Source organism: Acanthopagrus latus, chromosome 15, assembly GCF_904848185.1.
Source record: "Acanthopagrus latus isolate v.2019 chromosome 15, fAcaLat1.1, whole genome shotgun sequence".
NCBI classification, from domain to species: Eukaryota; Metazoa; Chordata; class Actinopteri; order Spariformes; family Sparidae; genus Acanthopagrus; species Acanthopagrus latus.
The window spans coordinates 2165376-2183093 of NC_051053.1; the positions used below are offsets into that span (position 1 = coordinate 2165376).

The following is a 17718-nucleotide window of genomic DNA, read 5'->3' on the forward strand; positions in this document are numbered from 1 at the left end:
TGCTGAGATGCTGCTGCTCCAGCAGACTACTCCATAGAAAATGGCTGATGCCACCATAGAGTCATAGAAAGAGGTCAGGAGTGCCCCCTGCACCCCAAAGGACCTGAGCTTCCTCAGCAGATACAGTCTGCTCTGACCTTTGTATGTAGCTGTAGTCCTGAGTCCTCACATACTGTGGCCAGTTAGTGAGGTAATCCAGGATCCAGGATGTGAGGTGTTGGTTCACCCCTGCAAGCCCCATCTTGTCCCCCAAAAGTGCAGGCTGTATAGTGTTGAAAGCACTGGAGAAATCAAAGAACATGATCCTCACAGAGCTTCCAGGCTTCTCCAGGTGAGACAGTGATCTGTCCAGGAGGAAAATGATGGCGTCGTCCACTCCGATGCCAGGTTGATATACAAACTGGAGTGGGTCCTACCAGAGGGCAGAGATGGACGAGGACCAGCCGCTCCAGGGTCTTCATCAGGTGTGAAGTGAGAGCAACTGGTCTGTAGCTGTTAAAGTTTTTGGGTGAGGGATCTTTGGTACCACGCAGGAGGTTTTCTACAGCAGTGGAGCTTCAGGCTCATGTTGAATATATATCCCACAATCCTGCACAGCTGGTCTGCACAGGACTTGAGGAGCCTGAGCTGATCCCATCTGGACCCGTAGCCTTCTTCACCTTCATCTTCCTCAACTCATTTCTCACCTGGAGAGACAAGAGGGACAGAGTGGAGCAGAGGGGCTGAGTGTTGGATGAGGGGGGAGGGTGAATATCGGGGGAACAGTGGGGGGAGTCTGTGACCTGAAAGCCGTGGAAAGGGAGGTAAAGGTGAGAATGGGGCAGTAAACGGGGGGGTGGAAGAGGTGGTGGGGGGCCGCAGAGATAGCTGGGTGTCTGGTCAAACCTATTGAAAAACAGGTTCATGTCACTCACCCACGTCTGATCCCCCACAGCCTGGGTGTCTGGTTTTCTCTGCCCTGAGATGGTTTTAAGGCTTTTCCAGACTCCACTGATGTTTCCCTGCTGCAGCTGGTTCTCCATCTTCCTCCTGTAGCTGTTCTTCCCCTCTCTGATCTTCCTCCTCAGCTCCTTCTGCACAGCCTTCAGCTCGTCCTAAAGGCCCTCTTTTTCTCCTTAAGGAGAGCCTTAATGCCCAGATTAATGATCTTTCAAAGATAATTCACAGTGGCAAGTGTTCTAAACTGTAAACATCCCCTCCACACGTGTTAAGACTTATAAAGTCATATAAACAAATCCCTCATGTGTGTCTGGCTTTTGCAAGGTGTATGTGGTTTATGTAGTTGTGGACTACACAGTGTTGTGTCGGTCGCAAACGTGTCATTCGAACGAACAAATCTCTTGAGTGAACGAAGTGAACAGAATCATTTCATCAACTGATTTGTTCTTTTTTCAGTTCAGTTGAGCTCAGCCGTGAGCATGCCCACCGGGAGTGGAACTGCCGCGACTCACTCATGAATCTTCGGCGAACGACACAGCCAGCGTGCAACTTACTCGCCTGCACACAGAGAACTGTGAGGACGTGATTCAATTTCGCGCTGTGGTTTATATGTGATTTGCAAACCTACTGCACACAGAGAAGTGACGTGATTCTCGTTCACGTACTGTGCCAAAAGTGGCGCTGTGTCACTCACTCACTCACTCACTCAGGGCAGAGGAGTTGATTCACGTTCAGTGACCGCACTGCTAAAATTAGCGCTGTGTTGCTAACATCCATGTAGCATCATGTTAAGTGATTTTGCTGTGCACAGAGGACATTTTCACTGTGTAATATTTTTAGTGCATGTTTTTTTTGGCCTTGATGTGGGTATTATTGATATCAGTTCAGGGAGTTGGAGAGCAGTGAACGATTCAGTGAATGAATCTTTTGAACAAATCATTTTAATGAACGAATTCTAGAGATTCAGTACAGTAAAAGGAACTGCCGTTCGCATCACTAACTACACACTCATCTTGGATTTTTATGTTCTTTGAAGGAGAATTCTGGTATTTTTAAACCTGGGCCCTATATGTACATGTGTAAATACTTAACAAAAATCCTTTGGGGCAGATGTCATGGTCCTAAATCAATGAGACATTGAGGGAGGAGGTGCTTATTTTAAAACCTGCTGAAGCCATCCAACACAGCCCCAGTGTAGAGGGAGGTACCTAAAGGAAGGAAAAGGAGGAAGTGATGGCTCACAGATGGCTCAGCTTGACTACCTGTAAAGATAAATCTGCACATATTATATTCTGCAGTCATACAATGTATTTTAGTCTCACATATCCACAAATACAGACATGACCTGATTACTATGCATTCTGCAAACAGCTGTGTTTTAAAACTAAAAACAGAATTAACAGCAGCCACAATCAACAAAAAATAGAAGTTCTTTGTAGTTGCTTTAAATTAAATTGCCAATAATAAATATTAAATGGGTGTTAAATGTAAAGTCACTGTGTTATCAGTGTTAATTCACCAAACATTCTACGCAACATTAGAAAGTCTGCCCAAGGTTTTCAGACACTGTAAATACATGATGTTGCGTGTATGTGTGTGTGCGTGCATGCGTGCGTGTGTGAATATGGGTGTGCTTTGGCCAATGACTACTGAGTACTTATGGGTCAGCATGTTAAAGGCCATCTTGGCTGCTGTGTTCTCATCTCAAGATGGTCCCTAGTTTCCTTCTCACAACGTACCTGAATTCAGCAATTTTTGATGTAGTATATGGTATCACCGTAATCACTGATCTAGATGCAGGGGTAGACATCACCTCGTCTGTGTTATCATGTCTGGTCATGAAGATATGATGCAAAATATATAATTCAGTTGTGGCAGTAAGTACAATTGCTGCCATGTGGCATTTATGCGATTGGCTCCGTCTCTGAAAATGTGTCAGGCCTTGAACTCTACAAGTGGACCAAGTTTCATGCTTTTATGACAAAGTGATTGATTTTATACACATATCACCTTGACTGGTGGAATATCACAAAGTTTTACATGCTAGTGTCTTGGAACCAGTTGCTATAGACATTTCAAGAGCGATAGACTCAAAATGTGTGTGAACAGGAATAAGACGGTTTCAGCATATGAACAATGCACCACCAATTTTACAGAGTTTGCTGGAGATTATTTGATAGATTAATTTTGCATCTAATCCTAAACCTGAAAATCATCATATAGGAAGGGTGAGCAGTTAAGAGACATTTGGGAATAGTGATCAAATAATCTTCAGAGTTCAACAAAGGGGAAATCTAAGTCTATTGCTTAGGACAAAGCAATTCATAGCCTCAAAAAGTTTGTTTAAACATCAACTTTGGATGTAAAATTAAAAAAGTGACTCATAGATTAAGGTTAAAAGGAGGTATCTCCACCTTATTTAGTGGTCAGTTAGGTGGGAAAGCTTCATGGAGTAGATGCTCAAACAAAAGACAATTCATTCCTAAATGTTTAGGCGTTGGTGCTGAGAGGGTAGCATGGTGGCACACTAGTATCAGTGCACATCACCCTGTACTCAGAAACATTACAGTGACCCTGAGAGTCATTGAGAAAACGCAACATGACTCATGTGCCAGACTAGCAACTCCAATATTCTGTAAGATATCCTAAAGGTACTACTGCTCTAAAAAGATTTATGTGGCTTTGGCAATAGTGATGACTTCTGTTTCCCATCTAGATGTGTAGAGGGGGGCCAAGGGAGGATGCCAGATCCAGACACCAGTTGGATCCAGACCTGCAGCTGATACATATTTTGAATTAGCAACAGAGAGTTTCTAGTGATTTAGAGCAGCTTCTGTCAATCCCCCCTGTTAAAACTTAACAAATGACCGACTTCTATGGATAAGTATGTCATACAAACCATCTGGCACATCAGGTTGCAGACAAGTAGTGTCCCTCCTTTTTGCTGCGTTTGTTATTTCATCTGCAGTCATAAAACAAATCAGTAAGCAAACAGTATTTGCTGGAGTGTTGACTGGCTCAGTTGGTGGAAGCATCCCGTGCACAGATGCTCTGTCCTCGCTGCAGTGCCCAGGGTTCCAGTCCAACCTGTGGCATGTCAAAGGACAATTTGTGACTCTACAAGTTACACATTTGAATCAACTGCATGATTAGCAGTATCCCAACCAATTAGCCTACATTAAGCCATGGCAGTTAACACTAACTAATTCAAGCTCCACCCAGGCTTCCTCTGTTTTGACCAAATTTAGATTTTCCTGCTCCAGTAAAATCAGCATCGTAACGCCCCATCACCAACCTATGGGTGACATCACAGGAACTACATCCATATTCACCACAGTCACTGCGTGACACCATCATTTGTGCCCTCCATGGTTTCTGACATATATAGAAATGAGAAGTGACTGGCTGCAACTGAGTCAACCATAAACATGTGCAGTTCCCAGCTGATTTGTTTTGGATGTCTGTCTCATCGCCAGCGAGAGAAAACACACAGGCCCATTCAGTATTGCAGTTTCCATAGCAACAGGGATAGTGAGGGTGGGTTGGTGTTGGTGGGAGGGTTACAGAGAGGTTGAGCGAGAGAACCACTAAGTGTGAAACTAAACCAGTAACCAGGTTCAGAGTAGAGCTTAAGATAAAAAAGGAGAAAGGAGACGAGGGAGGAGAAACATAGGACATCTTCTTTTTTTTCTCTGTAGTGCGCACATTCATTGATGCATCAGTCCTGCTCCCCCTTCCCAGGTGGAGGGACAATGACGCTGCATGCCTGACTATCTCCTTTCATTATCATTCCCCCACCCCCTCCATCCGTCTCCCACTACAGCTGCTTAAGCCAACCACTAACCGGCTGGACTCTCTCTTACAGAGCAGGGATTTGAAGATTGTATCCTCACATTTGTAATCAGATGTAGGAAAGGATTATCTCAAGGTCTCCTCCATCTTGTGCACAGCCCGGGGGCTGCTGAGACAAAGGAGGGAGAGTAGTGGAGGGGGGAGCAGAGAGGGATCACAGGCGGCTAGTGAATGGAGTGGAGTTAACGATAGATAGAGAGAGAGGGAGAGGGAGAGGGAGAGGTCACCTGTGGATGCAAGGAGGAGGAGGAAGAGGATGAAGGCTTTCTAAGGAATAGCACCCACCATCCGATCCATCCGAAAGGGAGAGGAAAGTGGTGAGGGTAGAGAATCAGCAGCAAGTGTTTCTCTGTGAAAGGTAAGATGGTGGATGGAAATGTTTAAAACCTCTTTTCTGAATACACTGTTCTTGTATGTGTGCATGAATTCAATTCTTGCTGCATCTGTTTCTGTGAGCACGTTTCTTCATGGGTGTGAATGTGAATGTGACAGTGTGCAGAAGGTTTCAGCAGCTACAGATGCTGCACTATGTTTCCTTCAGTCAGTCAGTGTTTTCCTACAGCTGTGCCACAGTGTTGTAAAAGAGGGAATTGTATATCAGGTTTGGAAGTTCAATGTCTTAAACTAGCTTCTGTAATAACACCTACAAATAAATTATATTTACGTAATTTCAATAATGATGGTCCAGCCTCTATTAAATTAAGTTCTTAGGATTCAGATTGAAATCTCAGAGACACTACGTGCAGCTGGAGGCCTGATAGTGTTAACAAACACTGAGTTGTTGCTGTCTGGATCCTGTAACTTGCTTTCAAACACCACATATTCTTATGATGTAATGTAGGTCCTGTCGGCCATTCACCAGATCAGAATCACTCCACATCTATTAAAAAAGATGATAGTGCATTAATTTGCCTTCCAGCAGACAGACTACTGAAGTTTATATGCTAACCAGCTAGCCCAGGCCTGTCCTGTCTCCTAACACCACTTTGCTCTTCAAGAGGTGAAGGTCTGATATAAAATCAGTAAATAAATGCAGCAAGTTCATTACTAGGTCTAATAAGTGGAAAAAAAGAAACTCACAATCTATTCAAAAAGGAACATTTTTATGCCTGTTTTCTTTGCTAAACAGAAAAATGCAGTAGTCAAGTTTCTGTCTTTCATGGAAGACTGCCTTAATTGTCTCATTCACTCATCGTAAAACATACTTCATTCAAACTGGACATAAACTAAATTAAGCTCACTTTAACAGTCTCAGATTGTCTTTCCACGATCACTCCTGGTTTGGTCAATATAAATCCTCAGCTCACAGAGAAAGATGTGAAAATCTTCTGGCTCTACATGCTGATGTTCATCTATCGCTCTCCTCTGCAGCTTTGTGACTCTTGTACTGTCTAATATCGTCTTTCTGAGCTTCCTGATTTCTTTTAGCAAAGCACTTTGTAAGCTTAGTTTTTAAAGGTGCTATATAAATATATATATAAAAATTAGTATTACTATCATTAGTAGTAGTAGTAGTAGTTGTTGTTGTTTTAGTAGTAGTAGAAGAAGAAGTACTATTTTTATACCCACCTGCCATATCCTCTCATCCCTGAAGTCACAGTCCTGGTCAGAGCTGCTGTAAATCACCTCTGTACTGTATCCCTGTCTACAGACTGAGCTATCTGTCGGTCTCAGAGGTGTTCAGTCCCAGTCTGGTGTCCAGCTGTGTTCTCTGGATGACTTGTTGACTGACCCCCATTGCCCACAGTGACCCTCACCATCATCTGAGGCTGCGGTCCAGGTCGGGACAGGGTTAGCTGTTGGCTCCAAGTTCAATGATATACCTCTAAAGCCTAATGATTCACATATTGTATCTCACTTGTTTAATCTGCACTTAGAGAAAAAGTTGCTGTTACATGCTAGAATTATTTCTTAATACACAGTCACTCTGGGCAGCTTCCTGAATTCTTTTTATCATAGTGAGGTTGCCAGGTCTGCTATTATGTGTATTATTATATTATGTTATTGATTCTGTGCAGAGACCAAAAGCTCTGCAGCTGCAAAAAGATGCAGTTGGTGAACACCATCAACTGCATCAAGCAACCCACGCAGTGCTGAGCAGGTCAGGAGATATAGGCGGACAGGTTCATATTCAATCCAATTTTAGTTCAATTAGGAGTCAAGCTGCCATGTTTTGAATTAGTTCTAAATTCACAGAGCACAACAAAAACCGACTCTAGATCAAATACAGCTATATCTTGTCACATGATTAAAACAGGCCCTGTTATTGTCATATGACAAATGGAAAATCAGTGATACTGTATTGATTATTGTTTTTATTTACATTACATTACAAAAATGAAGCCAGTTTCAGTAGAGCAGTTCAACTGGCAAAAGTCATTTCTACAATCTTGATACAAAACGACTTCAGAATTGAGTGATTCTTTATGGGATTTTCATGTTCTGTGTGTTTTGTGTCTGAGCTGATCACATGTAAGACACCCACACTCTGTTATTCATCTGCTCTTAAAGGTGTTCCATGGCAGCGGCCAGGCATTCTGTGTCCGACCTCCCCCCACTGGTGGGAGCTGTTTCCTTGGAATCTCCACACTCCGGGCAGCTGCTCATTGACACCTCCAAGAGTTGCACACAGGCAACATCACCCTCCAGACTGGCTGGAGTACAAGGTCACACCTGCCAGGAGGAGCCAAAGCAGGTGATCAGTGATATCTTCAAAGAACGTTCAGAACCTCCTTCTAAAGGAGCAACCAACCACAGCAGTGTGGGTGAGCTTGGTGAACAGAAACAAACTTCAAGTTGCCCTCATAGTCTGACTGAGGCACATACGCCCACATATCATCAAGAGAGAGTCGTGAATGCAATCAGTGCCAACCCTCAGACTGACAGAATTGTGCACAGCATGACACCAGCCTCCCTGCCAGTTCACAGGAGTCACTCAGGCACGTTACCTCTGGTTAAAAAGGGAGTTGCCCCCACAGATCCAGACACTGAGACTTGTGGACTTGCTTACCATGGAGGGGATAAGAATATCCAAGAGGCTGAGAGTCACTCCATGTTAGCCTGCAAGCAGCCCATGCAGCTGCAACAATGCAACATTATCACCACTATTTGCAGGGGGGCCAGCTGTGGAGATGCTGGTGTAAAACAGCCTCCCACTAGGTGTGCATGTATCTCGTCCCCAACGACAGCAGCAGAGGTGGAGGAAAAAGAGGAACATCCTCCCCCTAATTGTGACAAGGCACTCTGCTATGGTTCTTATATCCATCAAACCAATTTTGAGGACACGTTTGCTGCCTACTGCCATCCCCAGCCAATCCCAGCCCCTTCCCAGGTGCTACCACGCCTTGTAGAGTCAAGCTGTGACATCCAGCGTCCAGTGGCACCTCCTTTAGCATTGAACCACCTCACCCTGCCTCGTCTCATCTCCTCCGTCAGTGAGACAGGCCTGGATGCCAAACACCTGTTGCGCTGCTGCAATCTCAACTGTCCTTGGATGGCAACGCTTCCTCCTAGTGCAGGGCCACCATCCCAGAAACACTTTGGTCTAGAGGTGTGCTGCAACAGTCCTGGTGGCCATTTCAGAACAGTGACCCGGGACATGGGGACTATGACTGCCAAAAAAGAACTGAGAGATGTTGGGGTGCAGACAGGGCAGGCCGCCACACCTCATGTGTTCCCACAGATCTGTCTGGCAGAGGAGAGCAAGAGGGAGACCTCCCACAGCAAAACTCCTAATACTGGCAGGGATGGAGGCAAGAAACTGAGTGGCGCTCACAAGTCCCCAGTGAAGGAGGTGAAGTGGGATGCAGAAGGGATGACATGGGAAGTGTATGGCGCCTCTGTGGATCCTGAGGAGCTAGGCCTGGCCATCCAGAAACACCTGGAGCTGCAGATCAAGGAGACAGCAAACCATGCAGCCAAGCTGGCTCAGCAGAAAGCCAACACCTCCCAGCAGAGCAGGATCATTGGCCGTCAGAGGAAGAGGAGCAGGATGATGAGCTCCATCCGAACACCGGCTTGTTGCGCTCGCACCACTTCAGCTGTCGACTAACTGACAGGCTGACTGATGGACAGGACAGCTCCTGAACACTGTGTTCAATAGCCAGTATGGCAACTCATAGCCTCAGCCTCAAGTGTGACCCATCTGATAAGAAGGTATACAGAGGGCAGAATACTCTGTACACTACAGGAAATGGCCTACACACCAGAACCAATGGAAAATCTTCACATGATAGATTCAGTGATAGTTCAGAGATTTGTGTAATCAATATTAAAAATGGAAATCAAACTAAAAAGTGCTACAGATAAGACTCAAGTTGAACAGACTACATCTTTATGTGTCAGCAGTTGTTGTCTATGGTTAGATATTTCAGCCACTAAAAACATTATTCCTGCAGCTGTGCACTGCCAGTGTTCTCTGAGAGCCTCGCCATACAGGTGTGTTTTTATGATAAACTACCTTCAGGACAGAGACACAATGAAACAACACCTAAACTGATCTGATACAGTACAACAGTCCTGTAATAAATACTACTCTTGTTATAATGAATGTGTAGACGGGGAAAAAATGTAATTCAGTGCAGAGACCTACTGCTCCCTCTCCTCCTGGCTGACTGGGCTGTAGAACAAGAGCACATGTCAGTGGACGCCTGACAGTGAAAGCCAATGAGATTTAAAGATTTAACGGTTTCAAAACACATGCACAATAAAAATGTGTGTCGTATTAATACTTTACTTTTACTTTCTAATACTTAAAAGTAAAAGTAAAGGACAAAATTAACTTACACTTATCTTTTTGTTTCAGACAATGAGGATAGATTGCTTACAAAGGGGGCTCCATGCCAAAATAGATTAACTCTACGTCTTTTGTATGTGTTTAGGGATTTCAGACTATGGAAATATTTAAAGATGACAGTCCTTTATTGAATATGTGATGGACATGGTTATTTAGCGGGTATTTATATAAAAATAGTTTAAGCATTTCTTCCTTTCCTGCATATTTATCATGATTTTGCTCAGCAGGTTACAGACTGCTCCAGAATGATGAATTGTTTTTGCATTATTCTCAAATACTGCATGTATTTGGATGTATCTGCAGTAGTAACAACAGAGTGCAAAGTAGTATACAGGCAAGCAGAGATGAGTATGAAGCAGCTATACTCCGCGCATGAAGCTCCCATGACTATGTGTCACAGCTGATTAAACCAGCACTAACGCAGAAGATTATGCGTTGTCGACTTGCCTGCTCACTCACTGTGAATTCACTCTGGACAGTTGTGTGCTCTGTCACATGTGGCTCACTGGGATTGTGGACAAGGAAGCTGGCATGGTAAAGTATGGGGAAATAATGCAGACATTTGTGTTCACACATACAGCTCCTCTGGGAGTTGCAGTGAATGTGTGAAAGGGACTTTGTTTGTTTTGTTTTATGTTTTTGTTGTTTTGATTGTTTATTTGTTTGTTTGCTATTCTGGATGTGATTAAAATGACATGCTGCTTCTTGGATATATTTCCTTCTTGACTGAGGTTGCAGTTTGCAGGCAACAGATTAGCCCTTGTCTCTACTTCTTGAAAAATGCAAAAAGAACCCTCTCTAGAGCCAGTGTTTGGTTTGTCTGTTCTGGGTAACTGTAGAGACATGGCAGTGCCAACAAAAAATGACCTTTTCACTGATAATCACAATACATTTTGTTTCATACAACAATTCAAAGACAAGTGAGAAATGGTTGCATAGTTGCAGTGGTGCATGGTGCAATAGTCTCGGTAAAAGAAAATAAGATGAAGAGTTTGCCATGTGTGCTATGTGTGGTAGGTAGCGGTGCTGCTGCTGTGTAAGAACAGTATGCCATCTGCATTCCACACACACGTGCCACTTTTCATAAAGGTTTCAAGTGCAAAACTGATCACCTCTGCCATAGGACAACCACTTCATTCATACTTTGGTATTTACTGGGGAGTGAAATGAACATTGCAGCCTCAAGGGCCCACTGCAGGTGTTAGTGTTTTCTTAGTTAGTGTTATGTTATTGTTCTTGGATATAATAGTTAGACAACTGAAAGTCATTTATGCTGAAACTATAGGTGATGTATAAACACACTCGATGAAAGTGTTATTGCAAGCTGCAAACAAAATTGCTACTGGCTGTGACAAGACAGCAGATTGTCAGGTATTCTTGCTTCTGGTTGAAAAACTAGAGCCCTTTTTCATTGGAAGAAATACAACCCTTGAATTATTATTGTGGAGGTTTTGAAATGTAAAGATTGTATAGTTTACTATACTGTATATTATACAACACTATGTACATCAGGTATGACACCTATAGACTTCAGCTTGTAAAATGGACACTGAATGGATTCCTGTTTTCCTGTTTAATAATTCTCATCTTCATTATTCGTATTTGTTAGTTTCATCTTGTGTGGAGTTAGATTAATTGCCAATCTGTTGCAGTCTACCCAGACTCAGATGATAGGATGGTTATCAGTGTAGTCTAGACAAACAGATCTTTGCTCCATCAAAAGAGAGGTGGTGTGGTGTTCCAGGACATACAGATATGAAACCAATATTAATATTCTTATCTGAGAGTGTGTATTTACTCTGAATGCAAAGTAAACTAAAGTTTCCAATTATACGCAATTGTATATTAAAGAAATGCTGACATATGACATTCCCACTTTGTGGAAACTCAGACATTTTGAATTAATTACGATGTGAACCTTATCAGTTTGTCAGTTAAAGGTCCTTATACATGTTGTTTAAACTGTGTGTATACAAGAAGAATGTGCCCAAACTTTGATGCCAGCAATAAAAATCATGGAAACTGACTGGAAACTGTGATCTGCTTGGTAGATGTTAGGCTGCAAAGACTTTTAAATGCTAAATTGTGTTTTTGCTGTTTTTGTCACTCACTTGTTGTTGTGCAAGCTGTTGTTGCTTCCTGCTACAGAAGAAAATGTATTATTTATGGTGGACGAAGGAGGATGAATTTTGTCTCACAGCGTGATGAATGAAGCTTCTCTGTAGTCTGGTGATATAGCAGCCGATACTTCTGGATCGACTGTATCTCTTGTCAGATGGCAGCAGGGTGAACCGACTGTGGCTGGGTGGGTGTTGTCTTTTAGTATCTTTAGGCTCTGTTCAGACATGCGACTTAACTGATGTCACTGATGCTCTGTCGATGGTGCCAGTGAGGTTCTGGACAGCTGAAATCACCCACTGTACCCACTTCCTGTCCTGGGCCATGTACAAACCATGCCGGTTTGTGATGTTTCCCGTCAGGATGCTTTATATTAATCCTCTGTAAAAGTTGACAAGACATTGGCATGGAAATGTAGCCATCTTAAGGTTCTCTGTGATGCTGATTCGCAGTAACAACAGCAACAATCAGCTCCTTGTCTTTTTTGACACTGGACAGAGGATTGTTTTCTGTGCAACGTTTTTGATTCCCTCCCAATAGGAACTCTTATCATTGTGAGGAATCTGGCTGATGATGGTGGCATCATCTGGTCTGTTGTAAAAGAAGTTCAATATCCATTTGCCAATATCCATTTATCCAGTCTTGTACTCAAGCCCAGGATGCTAACTTCTCCAATCAGCTTCATGGTTGAGATTGTGTTGAATGCTGAGCGCTGAAGTCAGCAAATAGCATCCTGTTCTTATTCTCCAGGTGTGTGAAGACTGAATGAAGAGCAGTAGATACGGCATCCTCCATGGATCTGTTGGTTCTGACAGCAGACTGGTGAGAGTCGAGGCTGGCTGGGATGTTGTCTCTGATGTTTTGGAGAACCATTTTCTCAAAGCATTTCAACAGGATGGGTGTGAGAGTCACGGGGTAGTAGTCATGAAGACTAGACACAGCAGAGTGTTTGGTACAGGAACAATGACGCCTGTCTCGAGGCAGAAGGGAACAGTCCCCTGTGAGAGTGAATGTTAAAGATGTCGATATTAACATCAGCTAGCTGGTTGGCACATGTTTAATAGTAGTAGTTAGTACACGGCCAGCTATATTACTTGGACCAACAGCATGATGGTGGCACCACTGCTTTTGTAGTGATGGACTGGATCACCTGCCACAGACAAGCTGGCAAAGAGATAGGCCATTATTTTATTTATTTCATTCTTATTTTATTCCTCTTTTGTCACTATCACATGAAATTGTGAATGGCTTTCTCTTCAGGTCAGTAGGAACAAATAGTTCAAAGTAAGAAAGGGAAAGTATATCAAATAAAATATATAGTAAAAGCTGTTCCTCAGTCTGTTGGTGGTGCCTGAAGGCAGCAGTTTGAATAGGGAGTGTCTGGGGTGTGCACAGTCCTCACAGACGCTGTTGGCTATTTCCTTCAGCCTGGCAGCATTAACAGTGTCCATTGTAGGATGCTCCGTCCCACTGATGCGCTGGGCTGCTTTAACCACACGGTGTGGGTCTTTGTGTTTGGCAGCCATGCAGCTGGCATACCACACCGTCGCACAGTTGGCCAGGACGCTGTCGATGTTACTCCTGTAAAAGTTGTCACACAGTTTCTGTGAGCGCCAGGCCTGCTTCAGCTTCCTGAGGAAAAACAGTCTCCGTTTGGCCTTTTTGACAAGCTGTGGGTGTTAGAGCTCCATGTCAGCTGTCTCAACACGGTGAGGTCGTCGACACATTCCACATTCATCGTGTCACAAAACACAAATCTGTGTAATTATTTTGATAATTTGTTGGTTGAAAATGAGATGATAGTGACATAGTGATGGCGAGATGATAGTGATTAATGTCGAGCTATTTTTCCAAAGTCATATTGCACTTCCAGGTGAGATGTGGGCTAAACAAAGACATCATCAAATTATTTAAAACACTGATGATATGTCTCAATCTCTATTCTTAAAGAGGCACTGTGTAGCTGTGGAGAAGAAACTCATACTCTGAATTTTGATATTTACAATAATAATGAGTTAATATGTGTATTAATATGTATTTTTTCCATAAGTGAATAAAACAAGCTGTTCTCAGAGGAAAATAAGGTCCCAAAACACTGTTTGAAGCTAGGAAGGTGGCAGGGTCTGCCACATGTAAACAAAGTAACACAGTATAAATTGTGTTGTCCTTTAAGGTCAGTTTGTTTATGCAGTTTATTCAGTCAAGAAAACAGAGTTTGATAATTTAGTTTGTTTAGGCAGAAGAAAATCAGCCAATGGAGGTCTTTCTCTACTCATTAACCTTTATTCTCCAAAACTACAGAATGCTCCCTGTTATCATTATAAATGATAAAACCTCTGATCAATTCTGTATTCTCTCATTTTAACGATGAAGGATGATGCTTTGCCACTCTGCTGACGTGCCATGACGAAACCATGGAAATAAACCATGGAAATAACTTTATTTGTATTTTGTAGACATATGTACGGTATCAGGAGTCTGTGATATGTTACAGCTGTACCCTATTTTATGACTCTGTTTTATCTAATGTTACTGTTCATAAAGAATACTCAACTACTCTTGGACAATGAGGACCCAAGGGGTCCACAGGAAGGGGTGTGGCTTCATCTTAACATCATGGACACAGTAAATTTGCACTGCAAAGATGATTCTATGTAAACAACGTAAAACACCCTACACTGCCACAATACTGTACTCAAAGTGCACTGTGATAAACAGCACCGAAGCAGTACAAAAATAGTCATAATGCAATATTCAGTATGAACAGGCAGGGCAGTAGCCAGGATTTTAGAAATGCTGAGGTCATCCATCCACCAAGACCATTTTGAAGATTATAGTATAAATCTGTGCATTTCTCTGTATTATTACAGGACCAATAATCACTTAGGAAATAATATCAGTTACAGCAAACAGACAAACAAAATATGGCCTGTTTTGACTTAAATGTGTGAAACTTATTTTAACTTCTTCTATGCTAAAAAAGAAGTTCAGGTAAAACTTCGTGATAGCCATCACTGATAAACAGTCAACATAGAGTTTATTAGATTTGGCAGTAATTCCACAGTTAAGAAACACTGCCATGGTTCATTAAACATGTATTATTTATTGTAATGGTTAACCATTTAAAAAGTATTACGAGTTGCTATAGAAAAAAGTTGCTTGTTAACAGTCAAAACACTCTTAAAGTTTAATTGCCTTTTCAAAAACAATGTGTATTAGTTTATTTCAACGATAAGACAGATATTTAGATGAAGATATCAAAGACCCAGTAAAGATGCCGAGGGCGTGGCCTCAGTGTCCTGGATGGGCGCTACTAGAGTCCTAAAGACAGAGAGCGGCGACAATGAAAGTTCAAAATGCTGGCGGATCATGTGGTCCATGTAGCCGCCAAAAGTTCCCAGAAGTGCTTAGCGGGCAATAGAAAACAATAGGAAAACCACGAGAATCTGTAAATAATGGTCAATAAATGCTTTGCTTTGCAACTTTTATATGCTTGTGTTAATCGATTCGACATCTGTTATGTTTACTAAACCTGTAAAGCAATAAAATCATAACATTTTCTGTTTTTATTTTATTTACTTTATAACTTGAGTGAGGCAGACTAACAGTCCAACAGACAGGTCTGGACTCACAGCAGCATTATGATAACTGTTCTAATCGGAATTCCAAGGCAAATGAATTGAAATTTGGTTTGAATTCATTGCAAATAAATGAAATTCTATCACGATTTGTTAACTATTCTTACTTAGCAATATATATGCACTTATGTTAATTGCTTTGAACTCTGTTGACTTTACTAAACCTGTGCAGTTGCTGACAACAATAAAATCGTAATATTTTCTTCTCTTTTTTTTCTAAACCTTCAGACTTGAGTGAGGCAGACTAACAGGTGACTAACAATGATTTGCCAATTGACTGAAGAATATGTCTGTATTCACAACAGCATTATGATGATGATAATATGATATCAGATGATGATAACTGTGTTCTAATAGGAAATAGGATTTGAATTCATTGCAAATAAATGGAATTCTATCATTACTTGTTAACTGTTCTTACTTATCCCAAACTTCCTCTACTCATTGATACATAATAAATCACAGAGTCTTGTTTTTCCCAATGCACTTACCACAATGAATTCCTTAAAAACAGCAGGCTTTCATCATGCTGTGGAGTAAAAGAAAAGATCATCAGGAGATTCATTAGGGTGAAGTTGTGGATTGAAGCAAAAAAAAAAAAAAACAGGAAAAAACACTACTTAAAAGATGGCCTGGGTTCAACATCAAGCAACCTCAGAAAAGCTGACAGTGTTTCAGGGCAAAGCCAGCATCACTGTTCCACCAACTACCAGAACCTGACTGCCAAGTGTCTGCTGTACTGCAGTGCATTATATTCATCAGTGTTCCTGACATGTTGCCCTCTCCATTAAAATACTTGATGGCAAAATATAAGCAACAACTGTTGAGATAATGCAGTCCAGCCCAGCACCACCATCCACTCTGACCTCAACAAATAACATAAAGTAGAATGAACACCTTTCTGATGATGTCAACAAAAACTAAACATGTATAAGATTTAAAAATGCAGAATTTATGGCACAGCTGTGACTAAAAAATTACTAATAGCAATAGTCATGTGTAGTATTATTCCTTTAATAATATTGCAAGGTGATACCCATCTAGTATGATTTATTATGCCTGACCTACCTTACTATGTTTCCAGTGTTACTGTGGTCCACTCAGTACTCCTGGCTTGCAGCATCACTGATGCTCCACAACACAGTGTTCCTACTGTAGGTTCCCAAATATGTGCAAGATGATATCACCTGTTAGGGACATTTGTTTAGTATGACTGCTTGAAAAACATCACATTCATTACGTGTTTTCAGTCTCGCTATTGTCTACTCAGCACTCCTGGCATGAAGCATGCAAAATAGAGCTGTGAAGTGGCATCACTGCATCTATATTCAAATATCAAATAAGGACTGACAGCCCTAATATAGTAGGCTATTGTATAATTGTATGGGCTGCAATATTTCACAAAATAGCTTTCTTAAGCTAGAAACACACTGACGATGGTACTGAGTCAGTGCAAAGCGTTGGTGAGAGACATCAATGTTCAGTTTATAATTAATATCATCATATCATAAGCTTCACCCATCATTCCGCAGCCTCAATGATATCTAATTGATGTTTAACTACAATCACACTCCTTACACATTAACCTCGCTACTAGTATAAATTGACAGCGTTGGATTAAGCTGTATTTAGAGAACGGAATTTAAAATTTAGCCTGTTGCACGTGTTGCTATCATTATCCTATTACCATTATTATATGCTAGCTTAAACTTTTATCTGTTAATATTCTCTGAATCTTCTAATCTAGATGGGGACAATCCACCAACATACTTAATTACTCATGTTAATTTAATTCCGATGCACTACTGATTTGAAAATGTCATTCTTTAAACATTTTACCTTGAACAAGTGTTGCTCCGGTGTGCCCCAGAAGAATTACATTGAGCAGAAATTAGCAAAAGCTAACTTTTGGGAACTTTTGCGGGGCTCCATGCTCTACAATCTCTCTATAAAAGCAAGAAATCTGTATGTGTGTGTGTGTGTGTGTGTGCCTCAAATATCTCTGCAGATCAGGATCAGACTGATCTGAGAGTTTCAACATGGCTGCTGCTTGGTTCAAGGGTGTGCAACATCGCATTTGTTTGGACTACAATGATACCTTTAATAAATTATTTCAGAAATGATTTAACAATTCTGCTAGCATTGTTAACCATAGCCACCATAGTCACGTGTGCACCAGAGCCAATCACTGCAGAGCCCATTCCCACAACACACCTTGCACCAAAGAGCTGCTGGTGGATTTCTGCAGGCACAAACAACCCTGCACACAGGTGAACATCCTGGGAACAGACATTAAGATGGTGACATCTTACAAGTACCTGGGAGTTGACATGAACAATAAACTGGACTGGACTGATCACACTGCAGCTACATACA

At 41.8% G+C, this 17718-nt stretch overlaps 1 protein-coding gene and 1 long non-coding RNA gene across 3 annotated transcripts; one reads left to right on the top strand and one right to left on the bottom strand.

Moving 5' to 3' along the window:
- Positions 1–4530: 4530 nt before the first annotated feature.
- si:dkey-191g9.7 lies at positions 4531–13758 on the top strand. 2 transcript variants are annotated; one of them, XM_037124402.1, is made up of 3 exons: positions 4531–5149; positions 6443–6571; positions 7303–13758. In XM_037124402.1, exon 3 carries the CDS (start codon positions 7310–7312, stop codon positions 8840–8842), a length of 1533 nt encoding a protein of 510 aa, XP_036980297.1. In that variant the 5' UTR covers positions 4531–5149; positions 6443–6571; positions 7303–7309; the 3' UTR covers positions 8843–13758. The 2 variants fall into 2 exon arrangements, with proteins under 2 accessions (XP_036980297.1, XP_036980298.1); XM_037124403.1 differs by lacking the exon at positions 6443–6571.
- Positions 13759–13946: 188 nt separating this feature from the next.
- Positions 13947–17396, bottom strand: LOC119033837. Its single transcript, XR_005079382.1, has 4 exons — positions 17182–17396; positions 16411–16529; positions 15834–15871; positions 13947–15025 (listed from the first exon to the last, which is right to left on the bottom strand). It is a non-coding gene; the product is annotated as an uncharacterized LOC119033837 (long non-coding RNA).
- Between the last annotated feature and the right edge of the window lie 322 nt (positions 17397–17718).

Coding starts and splice junctions, on each gene's coding strand:
- si:dkey-191g9.7 (XM_037124402.1), top strand. CDS start 7,310: ATGGCAGCGGCCAGGCATTCTGTGTCCGACCTCCCCCCACTGGTGGGA.